Genomic DNA, 16,638 nt, shown 5'->3' on the forward strand with positions numbered 1-16,638 from the left:
ATAAGTTATAAAATGCAGCTCAGACCTTTCAGCGAGTAATGGACGCAGTAGGATGTGGCATGGCCAATGTCTTCATTTATCTAGATGACATGTTAGTAACCAGTAAAACTAAAGAAGAGCACATGGAACATCTGCGTCCATTCTTTAGACTTTGAGAATTTGGGCTGACCATCAATCCAGATAAATGTGTTTTCAGACAACAGTCCATAGAATTCCTGGGGCATACAATCACCGACAAGGGCATGGTTCTGCTGCCTTCCAAGATCGACGCCATTACTGATATTCCAGATCAACCACTGTCAAAGGTCTGCAAGAGTTCCTGAGCATGGTTAATTTTAATAATCAATTCCTTCCAGCAGCAGCTCACGTTATGATCCTCTGTTCAATCTGCTGCCAAATCTATTCAGTGGGCAGATAAAAGTCAAAATGCTTTCATAAAGACAAAAGAACTATTAGCTCAAGCAACCATTCTCAGTTATCCAGCCCTTTCAAAAGACACATCTGTTGTGGTGCTCTGCAGCAGTATGTCAACGGACAATGGAAGCCATTGGCATTTTTTAGCCGCCACCTCCGTGAGGCAGAGAAAAATACAGCACCTTGATAAAGAGCTCCTAGCCATATATTTGTCCATCTGTCACTTCCTTTACTTTGTGGAAGGCAGCCACTTCACCATGTTCACAGACCATAAACGCTTGACCTTCGCATTTTTGAAGGTATTGGGGCCCTCGTCTGCTCGACAACAGCGGCAGTTATTCTTCATTTCAGAATTCTCTACCAGTATAATACACATTTCTGGAAAAAAACAATGTAGTGGCTGATGCACTTCCCGCTCAGTTGCGCTCGATGTATCAGTGGTGGACCACGGTATTGACTATGCGGCTCTCTCAGCTGCCCAGGCACAAGACGGTGAGATGGAGTTGTATCGCACCTCAATAACCAACCTACAATGGAAGAATGTGGAAATTAATGGCGACGGCAAGCTGCTCTTTTGCAATGTATCAACAGGATATCCATGGCAAGTGGTTCCAGCTTCATGGAGATACCGCATTTTTGATTCTACCCATGGTCTTTCTCATTCATCTGATTACAGACTGGTTTGTTTGACATGATCTGAGGAAAGATGTTCATGCAAATGGCCAGATCTTATGTAGCTTGTCAAAAAGTCAAAATCCATTGTCATATGAAGGCACCACTACAACCCTTCCCACTGGTAACTTGCTGCTTTGACCATGTCCATATGGACATTGTGGGACTAATTCCAATTTCACAAGGCTACTGCTACCTCTTCATAGTGATCGATAGGTTTACGAGATGGCTTGAAGCTGTCCCCATGGCAAATGTTTCTACAGAATGCATGAGCATTCCTCAATTCCTGGGTGCCTTGATTTGGCGCATATCATTTCTGACAGAGGACCTTAATTTACAGCTTTGTTATAGACCGTCTTATCTCGGCTGCTTGGTTTTAGGCTTCATCATACAAGCGCCTATCACCCGCAACCAACGGGACAGTTGAATGATTCCATCGTCACTATAAATCAGCCTTAATAGCCTGTTTGGACGATCCCAACTGGGCAGACGAATTACCGTGGGTGTTTCTCAGCATTAAGACAACTCCAAAAGAGGAACTCCACACTTCATCTGCAGAGCTTGTATATGGCACACCTTTGGTGGTCGCAGGGTAATTCATTCCACATGGATCTAGTAAAGATGAAGATCCCAAAAAGCTGCTGAGCAGACTAAGGGAAACGGTAAGCAAATTAACCCCTGTACCACCACCATCACATGGAAAACATGTTTCTTTTGTACCACACGAACTGAAGGACTGTGAATATGTGTTCATATATAGAGGAACACATGGACAGCCCTTGCAGGTGCCTTACTAGGGACCATACAGAGTAATAAAATGAACAAGGTCATCCTGGATCTTGGACATTGCCGGGCAGTCTCTGTCATTCACAATTGACAGGCTCAAACCTGCCCATGTTGACAAAACTGCCCATATTTAACAGCCAGCAGTCCAATGTTGGGGTGGACCTCCCAAAAATCTACCTGGTGATGTGCTGTTTCTGGGGTGGAATGTGTGGTGGTGTTAAAGATAGATTACAACTCTCGGCACAGGACATCATGATGTGGTGTGTGTGGTTCAATGTTTTCAAAGAATACGTGTGAGACTCGAGTAAATGAGTTCTGATTTACTTGCAACCATGTGTCATTATTTTGCGTTCATCAACCACCACTGCATTTTCAGTGGCTACAATCCCAAATATTTGTGATTGTTTCCACAGCGTTTAGCTTTCCTTGGTTCCTTCAATTATTAGGATATTGGAAAATTGAATGTTTTAATGAATTGATTACTCAGAGGAAGTGAACTAAAGGTGGAAGACACAAAACAAGTCAAGTTAAAAACATGTAGTCCTCGACTTATGACTGTAATTAGGACTGAAGGATCAGTTGTATCTTGAAATGGGCGGGTCAGAATTTTGCCCACACGCGTGGAGTCTTAAAGCAAGATTTTAATCAAATCTTTTCTTTATTGCAGACTTGACGATAACTGCAGGCTTCCTGAATGTCAATCGACCTTGGAGAATCTTTCCACATTCTGGTCCATGCTTATCTTTTAGTCAGAGTCCCGGGGTCCATTGGCTGGGCGTGGCCATCTTGATTCCTGTGCATGTGTGTGAGTCTTCGATTGGCGCATGTGCAGGGGGTTCGCGTATCAGGGTTTGGTTGGTGCATGCATGAGAGTTGAGTGCCCTGATGATATTGAATTCGCACCCATAACTCTCCAATATATGAACCCCATGCACATACGCCAACCGAACTCCAATCCACAAACCCAACATGAATGCACCAACCAAAGACTTGCACATGTGCACAGGAATCAAGGTGGCAGTTCCCAGCCTACAGACTCCAGGATGCCAACGAACAAGTTTGCACAATTTTGGCTCTTGCATGTCCTGGATCCCTGTTATAGTTTGTCAAATACATCAGAAAAAGAGTAAATTTTATATTTTTTAATCTATTCATCTATTTTTAAAATCAGTCATATATGCAGAATGGATGTAAATTGCATAGGTCGCAAGTCGGGGAGTACCTGTAACAACAGAATCATTACCCTGGGAAAATATTGAGTACGACAGTGGATCTCTAACTACCTGCAGGATCTTAGCATTTGTGCTATGAAATCTTCTACTGCACACATGTCAAACTCTGGCCCGCGGGCCAAATTTGGCCCGCGATATAATTATATTTGGCCCGCAAGATCATTTCAAAAATGTATTAGAGGTGGCCCGCCCTGCAGCGAGAACCGGTGCTGTTATTTGGTAATGTCACCCACACCATCCTCCCCCTTCATTGCACATCCTTCCCTACCCCCTAACTATCCCCTCCCCCCTAAAACCACCCCCCTTAAAAGATGGCCAGAATATTCTAAAAAGGAATCCAGAATGGTAAAGTTCCACAAACCTTCTCCTGGGAATCCTAACAACACCCGGGCATCAGATCCACGGGACGTGGAGGGAGCAAGAGTGTTGCAGGTTGACCGTGCAAACTTTGAGAACGGGGAAAACAAAATTGTAACACGAGAAGTCTGTCGATATCATCAGCCGGCAAGCCAGTTGGAAGGCTCCCCGCACAACCAGTCACTTCTCCCACCTGTCGAGCGGTGCGGCGGATTGGTGAGCGCCTGTGATTTCCTGTCGGCGCGACGGACATGGCAGGCTGCGCACGGCCCCCGCTGTTCTGCAAAGGCTGATCGGCAGCGCGCTGGGCCTGAGTGGGTGGGTAAGCAGGGGTGGGCAGAGGGTGTAGGTGAGGAGTAATGGGCAGGGGAAGTTATGGTGGTGCAAGGGGCAGTTAGAGTGAGGGATGAGTAGAAGGAGGGGTGGATAGGGAAGAGGTAAAAGGGGAGGGGCAGGGCGAGTAGGGGAGGGGTGATTAGAGGGTGAGAGACGGGTAGAGGGAGGAACAGGTTGAGGGGAGAGGCAGTAGAGGGGCGTGTATAGGATGGGGTGGGTAGAGGCAGAGCGAGTGGAGTGAGAGGTGAGTAGAGGTTGGGTAAAGGACTGGTCAGGTAGAGGGATGGTGGGTCGAGGGTGAATAGAGGCCTCGAGCCTGAGGAGTGAGCAGGAAATGCTGAGTCCTGATGCAGGCCAAAATGGACACAGCCTGTGAATGCTGACTACATCTCCACAGGGACCAAATATGTTTCCCTCAGGTCAAGCAAAGGGTGAACTTGAGCTACCTACTCCTGACCTGTAATATTATCCTCCTAAAGTTATATCCTAAAATTTAACATTACAACATTACAAGAAGAGAAAACATGCAGATGCTGTTGAAAATTTTCAATAAATATTTAGTTCGGCCCTCGACTTAGTCCAAGTTTTTAATTTTGGCCCTCTGTGAATTTGAGTTTGACACCCCTGTTCTACTGGATCTGCACTAGATTAGATCTGGCGGAGGTTTTGCGACTCCATTGATTTCCAAGGAGAAAAAATACTTGAGGGAGAGAATAAATTTAGGGTCATTTGCATTTTCAAAATGTTTGAATTGTTTTTACGAATATACAATTCAGCTTGTTTGCAGTTTTGGTCAGTCTACATGAAAGGATTTTTTAATGAATGTCAAAACATTTCTGTGAAATTCACGATTGGAGGAGTATACTCTGCAGGCTCTTGTTTCTAAGTTGCTTTTGGGGGGAGGGGAATCAAATTTCCTTGAAGATCTGCCCAATGTTAGCAGTTTTCGTGCATAATTGTAGCCACTGTTTGCAAATTGCACACCATTGAGTAAAAAGGCTAGGGACAGCCCCGGAGGGGGAAAAATGAGCTTGAATTTTTATTGTTTTCTTTGAAGTGCAGTCCCATATTAGTGTGAAGTATTGATAAGATCCTAGAAACTCAGGGTCACACTTGCAATTCAATTAATGTGTTGTGCAGAATTTCTGTTTTGTCTCTTGAGCTTGGAAGTAATTTCATGAATAGCAAATAGAGTGATTAGAGAGTTAAATACACTGAAAAAATATTATTCTTGGTTTGGAGGTAAAAATGACAGTCATTGCATCTCTTGGTGTATTTTTTGCTGCAGGACTTCTCACCCAACATCAAAGAAGACACTATTTCCATCTGTCGTGTAATGTTAATAAATGATTATTTCTCTACTTTTTAAAATTATTTTCTGGCTAAATGTAGGCCTTTAAGAATCATAATACAGAAAGTAAATTGATAGTATGGGTTCAAATCAAACTTTTTTTGATGTTACCCAAGCACATCTTTGAACTTACTGCCTGATATCATAGTGTTTTGTTTGCTTGCTAATATTTTTATGCACCAAGGTAGAAATCCACTTCAAACTAATAACAGTTTTGTCATTTTATAATTGAAGTTCTGATGTTTATTGGTGGATTTTAAGTAGATTTATTGAAAGTGGCATTTCTGGACCCAGGGTTCATGTATCGTGGTGTTGTCATTTTAAAAACATATTTTTGCTTCACCTTTTGAGTATCATGTTCAATTTCCTCTTCATAGATCAACTAATTTATTCAGTTATTCAAATGGACAGATTGATTCTACGAGTGGTGTGGAAGACAGTATAAACACCATAATACATCTAAAAACTCATGAACTTCCTAATATTATGTTAATATTTGCTTGAACAGAACAAAACCGAAACACCAAACTACAATATGATTGCAATTTGAAGTCGTACAGTAAAAGATGAATACATAAAACAGTATATGAAATACATGGGTGAGACAAGCATAAATAGCTGTAACCTGTGTAACAAGAAACCTTCCTCTACCCCCCCATCCCCCCCAACTTCTAGTCTGTCAAATCAAAATGACAAGAGGAGAGGCCATACTGGATCTAGTTCTGGATAATGAACCTGGTCAGGTGGTGGGCCTCTCAAGTGGTGGAACATTTTGGTGAGAGTGATCACAGCTCCCTTAACTTCAGCGTAGCTATGGAAAAGGATAAAAACAGACAAAATGGGGAAGCGCTAATTACAAAGGGATGAGGCAGGAACAAGCAAGAGTACACTGGAAACAGTTGTGAAAGGACAGAAGTAACGTGGAAGAAGTTTAGGAACCACATGCTGGGTTCAGGATAGGGTTGTCACATTGGAAGAAGGAAAAGATGGTAGCAAAAGGGAACTGTGGCTGACAAAACAGGTCGGGCAACTAGTCAAAAGGAAGAAGGAAGCATATATTAGATATTGGAAGAAGGAAACAGGAAGGGCTCATGAGATGTATATAATAGCCAGGAAGGCGCTTAAGAAAGGACTTTGGAGAGCTCGAAGAGGGGATGAGAAGGCCTTGGCATGAGGATTAAGGAGATCACCAGGGCACTCTAGATTATGTGAAGACAGAAGGATGATGAGAATGAAAGGATAAAGCAGGTAACACGTGCCTGGAAGTGGAGGAAGTTAGGGAGGTCCTAATTGAATATTTTGCTTTAGTTTTCACAAGAGAAAAGGACCTTGACCAGGATGACGATGGAATAGAACAGGCTTGGGTGCTGGACAATGTGGAGATTAAGAAAGAGGAAGTATTGGATTGATAAATCCCCAGGGCTGGATGTGATATACCCAGGCTGCTCTGGGAAGTGAGAGGAGAGGCAATAGCTATGATCTTTGAATCCTCTTTGGCTGCACAGGAGGTGCCGGAAAATTGGAAAATAGCATATGTGGTCCCCTTGTTTAAAAAAATGTTATAGGGAGAATCCTGGGAATTATAGACCACCGGTGAACTTATGTCAGAGGTGTGCAAACTAACGGAGAGGATTATTAAGGATAGGATCTATGAGCTTTTGGAGAAGTACAGTCCACTCAAGGATAGTCAGCGTGGTTTTGTGACCTCATGAACCTAATTGAATTTTTTGAGGAGGTAAGAAAAGAAATTGATGAGGGTAGGGCAGTAGATATGGGACTTGACAAGGTCCCCCATGACATCCAGAAAGTCATGAGGCATGGGATCAGTGGAACCTTTGATGTATGGATAAAAAAAAAATTGGCTTGCAGGAAGAAAGGAGAGAATAATAGAGGAAGGAAAGTATTCTGTCTGGATGTCTGTGACTGGTGGAGTGCCGCAAGGATCTGTTCTGGGACCCCTGCTCTTTGAAGGTTGGAGGACTTGTGGATGGAACTGAAGGTTATGAGAGGATATAGACAGGATGCATTCTTGGGCGGAAAAATGGCAGATGGATAGGTATGAGGTGATGCATTTTGGAAGGACAAACCAGATGGCTGAGTATGGGGTTAATGGTTGGTTACTCAGGAGTGTGGATGAACAGAGGGACCTTGGGGTTTAAATCCATACATCCCTCAAGGTCGCCGCACAATTTGTATGATAGCTAAGAAGGCCTATGGGATGCTGGGCTTCATTAATAGGGGAATTGAGTTCAGGAGTAGAGAGGTTATGTTACAACTCTACAAATCTCTGGTAAGACCACACAGTATTGTGTTCAGTTCTGGTTGCCTCATTATATGAGGTATATGGATGCTATGGCAAGGGTGCTGAGGAGATATATCAGGATGTTGCCTGGATTGGGAAACAAATCATATGAGGCAAGGTTAGCAGAGTTGGTATTTTCTCTTTGGAGTGTAAAAGGATGAGGGGAGACTTAGTAGAGGTCTACAAGATTAAGAGAGGCATAGATAGGGTGGACAGCCAGCATCTGTTTCACAGGGCAGGAATGGCAAATACCAGAGGACATGTGTACAAAGTGAAAGGAGGGAAGTTTAGGGAGACATGGGGTAAGTTTTTTATGCCAAAAGTTTTGGGTGTCTGAAAAGTCTTGCCAGGGATGGTGGTGAAAGCTGAAACTTTGGGCACATGGATGGAGGAAAAGTAGAGGGTTATGGGACGGGGAAGGTTTAGTACTTTTTAAAGTAATATCTGGATTGGCACAACATTGAGGGCTGTAGGTAGGGCCTGTTGTGACAGATTGTTATATTTTATATAGAGATATGTTTTAAAGGAGATAAATTGGGTTTTTTTAAGAGTAGGTCATAAACAAACACTTCACAACACAGATCTCATTTAAAATGCCAGAGCTGTGCTCAGGCCAGACAGTCCAGGCTCCCAGTGCCTTTGTAAAGACAATGGAAACTGTTTTGCTGAAGGACTTCACAAGTAGGTGTTAATTGGACATGCTGGGGAGTAATGGATTATTGTTTTGGAAAGCAGCAGATGAATGGACTCAGAAGATTGGGTCAGGAGCCGCAATCTGTCTGAAGGCAGTTTGGTGTTCTAGGAAAGCCATGTGGTTTTGCAAGCAGAGAGAGTCAAACAGGTTTTTTTTTTAAATCTAAATGTGACAGAGAGAGAGAGAGAGACTCCTGGTTTTCTACAATAACTTTTGGAAGCTTGTTTGAAACCTCATTTTGAAGATGGGTTGTGAGTTCTAAGTTCAGCCTGTTCAAAGCCATTGTGGTCCATACAAGAGGAGATGGCTGGTTGTATAATGTTTCACCTGAGATAAGGGAAAGAGAAAAGGAACTCTGTGGTGACCTGAAAGAAAGTTATCATCTGGAAAACCCTGATGGGGCAGATTTCTTCGGCAAGGCACTGAAGTGGCTGATCAGAAGGAATCAATTTGTGTGTGTCCAACGAGCAACAAATCTCACTCTGAAAACTGACAAGAACCTTCCTGAGCTGTAACCATTTACCTTTCAAGCACCAAAGCGTGCTGAAGATTCATAAATGTTAAATTCTGTGCACAGTTTTGGAATTGCCTGCAACCAGTGAACTTGGAGGAGTGAGAAGTGAGATTGGACTGTGAATCAAAGAACTTTTCTGAACTTGTACACACATTGTACATATATGTACACTTAGAATTAGAAGGGGGTTAAGTTAGATTGTTAATAGTAATATGTTAAAGTTTGATCCTGTTTTTATTTTTAAAGAAAATTAAAAGTAACTTTTGTTTAAGTAACCATATGTCTGAATTTCTATTGCTGCTGGGTTTTAGGGTCCTCTGGGCCCGTCACATTTGGGGGATCATCTTTTCAGATTGAATATTGGAGTTTTGGGATCTTAAACTTTTGGAGTTTTTGTGATTCATTAGTTAATTGTTTTTTCCAAGCTAATTTAAAGCTTGTGTGTATGTGGAAAACAGCAGCAATGGATGTTAGTACATTTTTGTCACAACCATCACCTGCAGAGCTGTAGAACAAGAGGAAAGAAAAACTGATGGTCACTGTTAGGCATTAAAACTGACTGAAGTCAAGCATTGGACAAAGAAAATGCAAATACTGAGGATTATAGTGAAATATATAGATGAGGGAAAATTTGTTGATAAAGAGAGAACATTTTCTGGAGGATAGATCTATTGAATTTCATTTGGAATTGGAGAAATGGAGAGTGGAAGAAGAAAGCAAAATGGAGGGTGGAAGAAGAAAGCGAAATGGAGGGTGGGAGAAGAAAGCGAAATGGAGGGTGGGAGAAGAAAGCGAAATGGAGGGTGGGAGAAGAAAGCGAAATGGAGGGTGGGAGAAGAAAGCGAAATGGAGGGTGGGAGAAGAAAGCGAAATGGAGGGTGGGAGAAGAAAGCGAAATGGAGGGTGGGAGAAGAAAGCGAAATGGAGGGTGGGAGAAGAAAGCGAAATGGAGGGTGGGAGAAGAAAGCGAAATGGAGGGTGGGAGAAGAAAGCGAAATGGAGGGTGGGAGAAGAAAGCGAAATGGAGGGTGGGAGAAGAAAGCGAAATGGAGGGTGGGAGAAGAAAGCGAAATGGAGGGTGGGAGAAGAAAGCGAAATGGAGGGTGGGAGAAGAAAGCGAAATGGAGGGTGGGAGAAGAAAGCGAAATGGAGGGTGGGAGAAGAAAGCGAAATGGAGGGTGGGAGAAGAAAGAGAAACGGAACTTTAAGTTGCAGAAACAATAAAATGTCAGAGGAGGCTGAAAAACGGAGAATATATTAGGCAGAAGAAATTGGAAAAGGAAATACAAGATAGAATTGGTTCAATAATGGAGGAAGGATGTTGAAAGAGACAGATGGTTTCAATTGGAGAGTTAAAAATTGAGATAGAGGGAGGTAAGAGAATTGAGGCTATAACTCCTGGAGAGAGTTTTTGGCTAGTAGAGAGGTAAATCTAGTTCCTACTTTTGATGAGGGAGATATAGATACATATTTTCAGCTTTTTGAATAGGTTGCTGAGAGTTCAAAATGGCTAAAAAGAAAAATGGCCTCATTCTTCAAAGTGTATTGAAGGGAAAAGCACAAATTGCATACACTAGTTTGACAACAGAACAAGTAGCAAATTATGATACTGTTAAACAAGCAGTATTGAAAGCTTATGAGTTGGTTCCAGAAGCATAAAGACAAAAATGTAGGAGTTTGGTGAAAACATATAATCAATCTTATATGGATTTTGCTCTGGAAAAAGGAATAAATAATGATTTTGATAGATTGAGAGAATTGATATTAATTGAGGAAATTAAAAGGTTTCTTCCAAATTATATTAAATTATACCTGGATGAGAGAGACGTGGCAGCAAACAGCAAGGTTAGCGGATGAATATTCCCTGATTCACAGAAAAAATTTTCAGAATAGTGAGCTTTTTCAGAGGGTTAATGTGGAACTAATTAGCAAGCCTGAAATTAAATCTCTGGAGAATGTTAAGAGAAAAGATGAAGGTAAGGTGGGAAAGGACAGAACTTCTGGATTTGTATGCTATTTTTGTAAGAAACCTGGTCATGTTTTTGCGTATTTTTTAGTGTTGAAAAAGAGACAAGAAAAGGAATTTTTACCAGAAGCATGTATTCAGACAGTTGAATTTAAGGGGAACAGATGTTCCAGACCTGGTAAGGGTGTTACGGATGTTTTCAAACCTTTTGTGTCAGAGGGCTTGGTTTCAGTAAAGGAGGGAGAATCACAGGTTCCAGTTAAAATTCTTAGAGATACTGGGGCTGTTCAGTCACTGTTGTTGGAGAATGTTTCAACTCTTGATGAAAAGACTTAACACAGGGGAGATGACTTTGATTAGAGGTGTTGGAGGTGAGGTAGAGTCAATGTATATCTTCACAACATAGTGCTGAATTCAGAATTAGTTAAAGAACCAGTTGTAGGAGTTATTTCAAAGTTACCCATGCAAGGAGTCTCATTTTTTATTAGGGAATGATTTGGTAGAGGATAAAGTTGGGTCATTTTTAAGATTAACAAATTAGCCTAGTTAGGATGAGGTTGAAATAGATTGTAAGATATATCCTGCATGTGCTGTAACAAAGTCTTTTTCTGAGAAAATGATGAGAGCTGAGGAAGATCCAGTTGATGGAGACTTACTAAGTGCTTCTGAAATAGTCTTGAAAGAGCAGGGTAATTGTGAGAGTAAGGATTTCTTTTTGTCAAGGAAAGAGTTAATTTAACAACAGAGGACAGATACAGATCTTATTGATTTAAGGGACAAAGCAATAGGTGAACAGGAGATTAAAGAAATGGCCTGTGGATATTACTTGAAGGGTGAATTGTCGATAAGGAAATGGAGACATCTTGATATTCCTGCTAATGAGAAGTGGGGATGATTCATCAGGTGGTCATTCCTAGAATTTACGCAAATGAAATTTTAAATCTCCCCCACAGTACACCTTTGAGTGGTCATCTTGGTGTAAAGAAAATCATGAATAAGATTTTGAGACAATTCTTCTGGCATGGTATGAGGATGTTGTAAATTGGTGCTAGACATGTCACCTTTGTCAGGTTGTGGGGAAATCTAACTAGGATCCTCCAGTAGCTCCATTGCAGCCTATTCCTTTTGTTGAGGAACCTTTCACGAGGGTTATTGTGGATTATGTGGGTCCCTTGCCTAAAACTAAGTCTGGGAATCAGTACTTATTAACAATTATGTGTATGGTGTTGAGATTTACCACAATCTGTCTGAAGAGAGTTTGCTGTTCCAGGAAAGTCGTGTGGTTCTGCAAGCAAAGAGAGTCAAACAGGTTTTTTTTCTCTCGAGTGGTAGAGAGAGAGAGAGAGAGAGAGAGACTGCTGGTTTTCTGTAGTGGCTTTTGGAAGCTTGTTTGAAACCCCATTTTGAAGACGGGTTGTGAGTTCTTTATTCAGCCTGTTCAAAGCCCTTGTGATCCATACAAGAGGAGATGGCTGGCTGTATAATGTTTTGGAATTGTCTGCAACCAGTGAACTCGGAGGAGTGAGAAGTGAGATTGGACTGTGAATCAAAGAACTTTTCTGAACTTATACACACTACATACACATGCACTTAGAATTAGAATGGGTTAATTTAGGTTAAGTTAATAGTAATAAGTTAAAGTTGTGTTTAAAGAAAATTAAAAGTAACTTTTGTTGAAGTAACCATTTGTCATGGTGAATTTCTGTTGCTGCTGGGTTTTGGGGTCCTCTCAGTCCGTCACACCATAACTGTGCTGTAATGTTCTCTGTTCTTTCACCCTGAGCTGATAATTAATGCCATGGGTTGTAATTTCCCTATGTTGATGAAAGGTACATGTATTGCATTAGATAGCACAGTTGTACACTGAGCACTCACATCATCTGGACTCGGCAAAAAGAGTTCTCCATTGTCCTTACCATGGACCTGCTGTTGAGGGTTATTTCTAGCGTCATAATGCAACCTATCAGCATCATCCTACTAACTGGTATCTTCCTTGCTTGCTTTCACACTGTACCACTGAAAATAATCCTTTTGATTGGATTGTGAGGAAGCATCAAATAATAATGACTTCTCTGCACCATTTCTTTGAGTTCTGGCAAGTCAGACTTTGCTGTTGTCATTTCCTATTTTTGAGAGAGATGGGAAAGTGTCGTTCACTCGATGAAGTATATTTTTCCTTTAGAAAAGCCTCATTCTTTTACATTAAGAAAATCACTTTTCTGGGAATTTTGAATCATGGATTTTACAGATCCTCATCCAAAGACAGCTGTGATCCTTGTTCTTTCACGGGATGAGAATAATGAGTAGATGTTTGTGATATTTATGAAGAGATCAAAAGGGCAATCATGTAAACACATCTTATTTTGACTAGAGATTAATGTATGCAGGTGTGACCCTATATATTGTGATTTTGACTACTGTAAAGATTATATAACTCCCAATTCTTCTATAGCCATTAATTAAAGATGATTTATTTACCTTTGTTTTACCATTGCCAGCATGAACATAAGATATTGAACATTATCAATACATTGCCATTATCTGATTCAAATACCAATAGTATTCCTCCAGTGAGTATGAATTTTAAGAAATGTTTCCTTTCTTTTTTCATCTAGCAAATGTTAATCTATTGGTAAAGAGCTCAGCTGTTTAGAAATGTATTATCTTTAGAGACAAAATGAGCCCATTTGGCACACTGTGCCTTGACTAGCTTTTGAAAGTAAAGGTGCATTCAGTTCCATTTCTTTCCATTTAGCCTTTTATGAGTATACCGTACATGCAATATCCTTTTCAAAGAATTTACCATACATTTCGGCGTATAAGTCGACCAGAAGGTAGGTCCAACCCCTTTGTTTTTTTTCAACCCTTATTTTAATGGTTTTATGGTATATCCGGCGTATAAGTCAACTCCCATTTTCTGGCTGTTTCTGTTTAAAACACCCCAATCACCAAGTAACAAAGCTGTAAATTACCGTAAGCAAGTAAAAATAAACAGTTCAAAAAACACTCAGCCTAATGGACAGGAGTGAGAACCTCTGCCTACGTGGCACGAGTGGCATCCTCGTTCTCCTGGCAGGAGAGGGAACCTCGGACCTACACAGCTGTAGCAGCTGTTCTCCCGGTGGGAGCGAGAACCTTGTTCTCTGGAGCAGGAGTGGCGATCTTATTCTCCCAGCAGGAGTGGAAACCCCCTGCTAGGAGAACCAGGTCGCCACTCCTCCAGAAAACGACGTCGCCGCTTCTGCCGTGTGGCAGGAGTAGCATCCTCGGCCTATGTGACAAAAGTGGTGACCTTGGCTTACCGGACAGGAGCAGCAATCTCAGGCTCTCGGGTAGGAGCAGGAACCTTGGGCTTTATAATTGTAGAATGTCTGGGTGGGTTATGGTGGTGCCCAGCAGTGGAGAGGTGTTTCCAAGATTGACTAATACATCGAATTGGCGATTCCAGGGTCAACTTGGATGCCAAATTGGCGTCAAACAATTTTTGACCTAAATTTAAGGTCTCATAAGTATATCTGGCGTACGTCGACCCCCCCATTTTGTGAGTGATTTTTTTGTGGGTTTTACGACGACATATGCCGAAATATATGGTACTTCCAGCACCCTTTCAGTTCATATATTCCAAATCATAACAATATTTGTTGTATAATTATTCATCAACCTCTTTTTGTCTTTGTTCTTTTTATCAGTTACCTGTGTCCTCTGGACGCAGACCTTGCAGTCATTGGAAATTGTATCTCCTTTTTTTACCCTTACTCAAAACCATTTTCAAGTTTTGAACGCCTTTTTATCAACCCTCCTCTAGACTCATAATTTTCGTGTCTCTGTCTTTGAACAGGCAAGTCCTTAACATCTTTCCGAAAGGAAATCAGAATTGGACATATTACTCCAGTTGAAGGTCTAATTATTGTTAGGTGTTGAGATATTTGTTTTCATACATGTTTGAATAAAGCTGTAAGCCAACAAAAAAATCTACACATTAAATATGATTGGATGATAGTGGTGTCGATAAAATCAAATAATCTTGTTTTCTTCTGTGATATCAGGAAAGTTAGGCTAATACGATATCTCTTAGAAAATAAGTATATTAAACAAGAAATAATAGTTGTTTTAATGATGCTACCATGTCTCAGCTTCTGTTCAATTCCCAATTTCTTTTCAAGATGGAAATGAAGAAGAGGCAGGGGAAGAATTGGGTGAAGAAGAGGATTGGTTCGGAAATGCCTCTGAAACTCCTTCTGAAGTATCCTATTTAGATGTACAAGAGGACCTTAATGTGTCAGCTGGAAAAAAGGTGCAAGAACAAGAAACCTCTCCAGATAACTCCTCGGGAAGCACAACTCCAACAAGAAACTCACTGGAATTGCTACCCTCTGAAAATGATCAAATTCGAGACAGTTTGGGAAAGCAGGATGTATTGTCACCTATTTCATCACCATTGTTACATGAAATGGGATCCCATGTTTTGCACAAACCCATGAGTAGCAATTTGAGACGACTGCTGGAGGCTGGGCCAATCAGTAGCAGTTCTGGTCAGGGAGTGAAGGAAAAAGAAGGTACTGTCGATGGTCTTGTTTCAGCTTTGCCTTTATCACCATCTTCTCCTCATGCACTACAATTAAGTGTTCTTGCTAGGAAGTTAGCTGCTAAGCAGGAGCAAAGTAATAATGTTAGTCCAAGTAACAACTTTATGTGGGACCAGGATATTTGGTTGCAGAGTTCATCATCTTGTAGCTTATCACCTACTTCAGCCACACAGAAACTTAAAGCTGCTGCAAATGCAGTTCGCCTGGACAAAAGTCTTTCAAGGGTAGAGGAGCCCATGAGATTTAGTCCATATTCATCGCCTTATAGTCCTATACAAAAGCAATCAGCTAGTTCTGCACTGGCTGCACTCTCAAAAAAAGTTAGTGAAAGAAGCCAGTCTTCTGCTCAAGGTCACAAGCGTCCTGGAAGTTCTTTCCTTTCTTTGGCCTCAATGACCTCATCAGCTGCCCTCTTAAAAGAAGTCGCAGCGAGAGCTGCTGGCAATATGTTGGTTGAGAGAAAAGATCAACTGATTCCAGGAGATACCTTAAAGTCTCTAGAAGTGAAACAAGAAAAATTGATTCCATCAGCTCCATTGGAATTGCTGTTGCCTGCACCCAAACTCAAGTCTCTGAAGCCTGCCAATCAAGGTAAAAATACATTCTAATTAAAATCTGAAAATAGTTTTGCTTTGATATTTGTTTTTTAATGACATTTTGTGTTTCACAGATTTGCGTGTTATTTTGAAGGACTTTCAGATCTCGTGATATTCTGATGTTAAAGTTAAGGGGGGAACTGCATTGAAGGTTTTCATAGTTCCACAAGAAGTGTATTTTGAAGGCAACCCTTTTGTTTGTGTTTGTGTGTGTGTGTGAGATTAAAGACCAATGAATGTTGGATAGAGTGATGCAGTATGATAAAATTTTCCTTTTTGTGGAGGCTGATGCAGAATACGTAGTGAAATTTGAGTTAGCATTATTATTGGCATCTTCACATGATCTCACAAAGTAGGCTGCTTGTTCAATATCCATCTTGAATAAATATGTTTTAATGCAGTGTAATGTTGGCACAACAAAGACAACATTTTCAACACTCACCATCAACTCTGTATGCACCATTTTTATTTCCCTTTATCTTAAGCTGAATCATTGTTGGAAAATACCTTCGTTTCTCAACCATCTGTCCTACTACTGCTTCAACTCATCTGCAATTGAATACCCAATTGTGGCTAATTCATCATGCCCAGATGTGACTAATACTCAATTGGCTAACCTCCCACTACATAAATTCTCAAAAAACACTGCTGCCTATCTACAATGCTGCATTTTTGTTACTAATATATTTGCTGATTTAAAAACAGAAAATGGTGGAAACACTCAACAAGTCAAGTAGTATCTGTGGAAAGAACAATTATTAATCTTTCATGTCTAAGACCCTTCATCAGCACAAAGAATGTGAGAAAACAAGTTAGTTCTGAGAGAAAACAG

The 16,638-nt window shown here is 41.0% G+C and overlaps 1 protein-coding gene across 16 annotated transcripts in view; it reads left to right on the plus strand.

Moving 5' to 3' along the window:
• Positions 1 to 16,638, plus strand: part of znf827 (zinc finger protein 827) — a 145,214-nt gene that overhangs the window by 39,307 nt on the left and 89,269 nt on the right. For 9 of the 16 annotated variants that reach the window (XR_011354068.1, XM_069926332.1, XM_069926334.1 and 6 more), the window contains exon 2: positions 14,788 to 15,801. Coding sequence is in view for 15 of the 16 variants with exons in the window: in XM_069926332.1 (XP_069782433.1) it covers positions 14,788 to 15,801 (1,014 nt within the window). In the remaining variant the exon portion in view is untranslated. Of the gene's footprint in view, positions 1 to 2,539; positions 2,999 to 10,481; positions 10,803 to 13,122; positions 13,195 to 13,379; positions 13,459 to 14,787; positions 15,802 to 16,638 lie in introns of those variants that run through there. The other 7 variants (XM_069926329.1, XM_069926324.1, XM_069926327.1 and 4 more) reach the window with 4 other exon arrangements.

The sequence above is a fragment of the Narcine bancroftii genome, chromosome 3, assembly GCF_036971445.1.
Source record: "Narcine bancroftii isolate sNarBan1 chromosome 3, sNarBan1.hap1, whole genome shotgun sequence".
In the NCBI taxonomy this organism is placed as follows: domain Eukaryota; kingdom Metazoa; phylum Chordata; class Chondrichthyes; order Torpediniformes; family Narcinidae; genus Narcine; species Narcine bancroftii.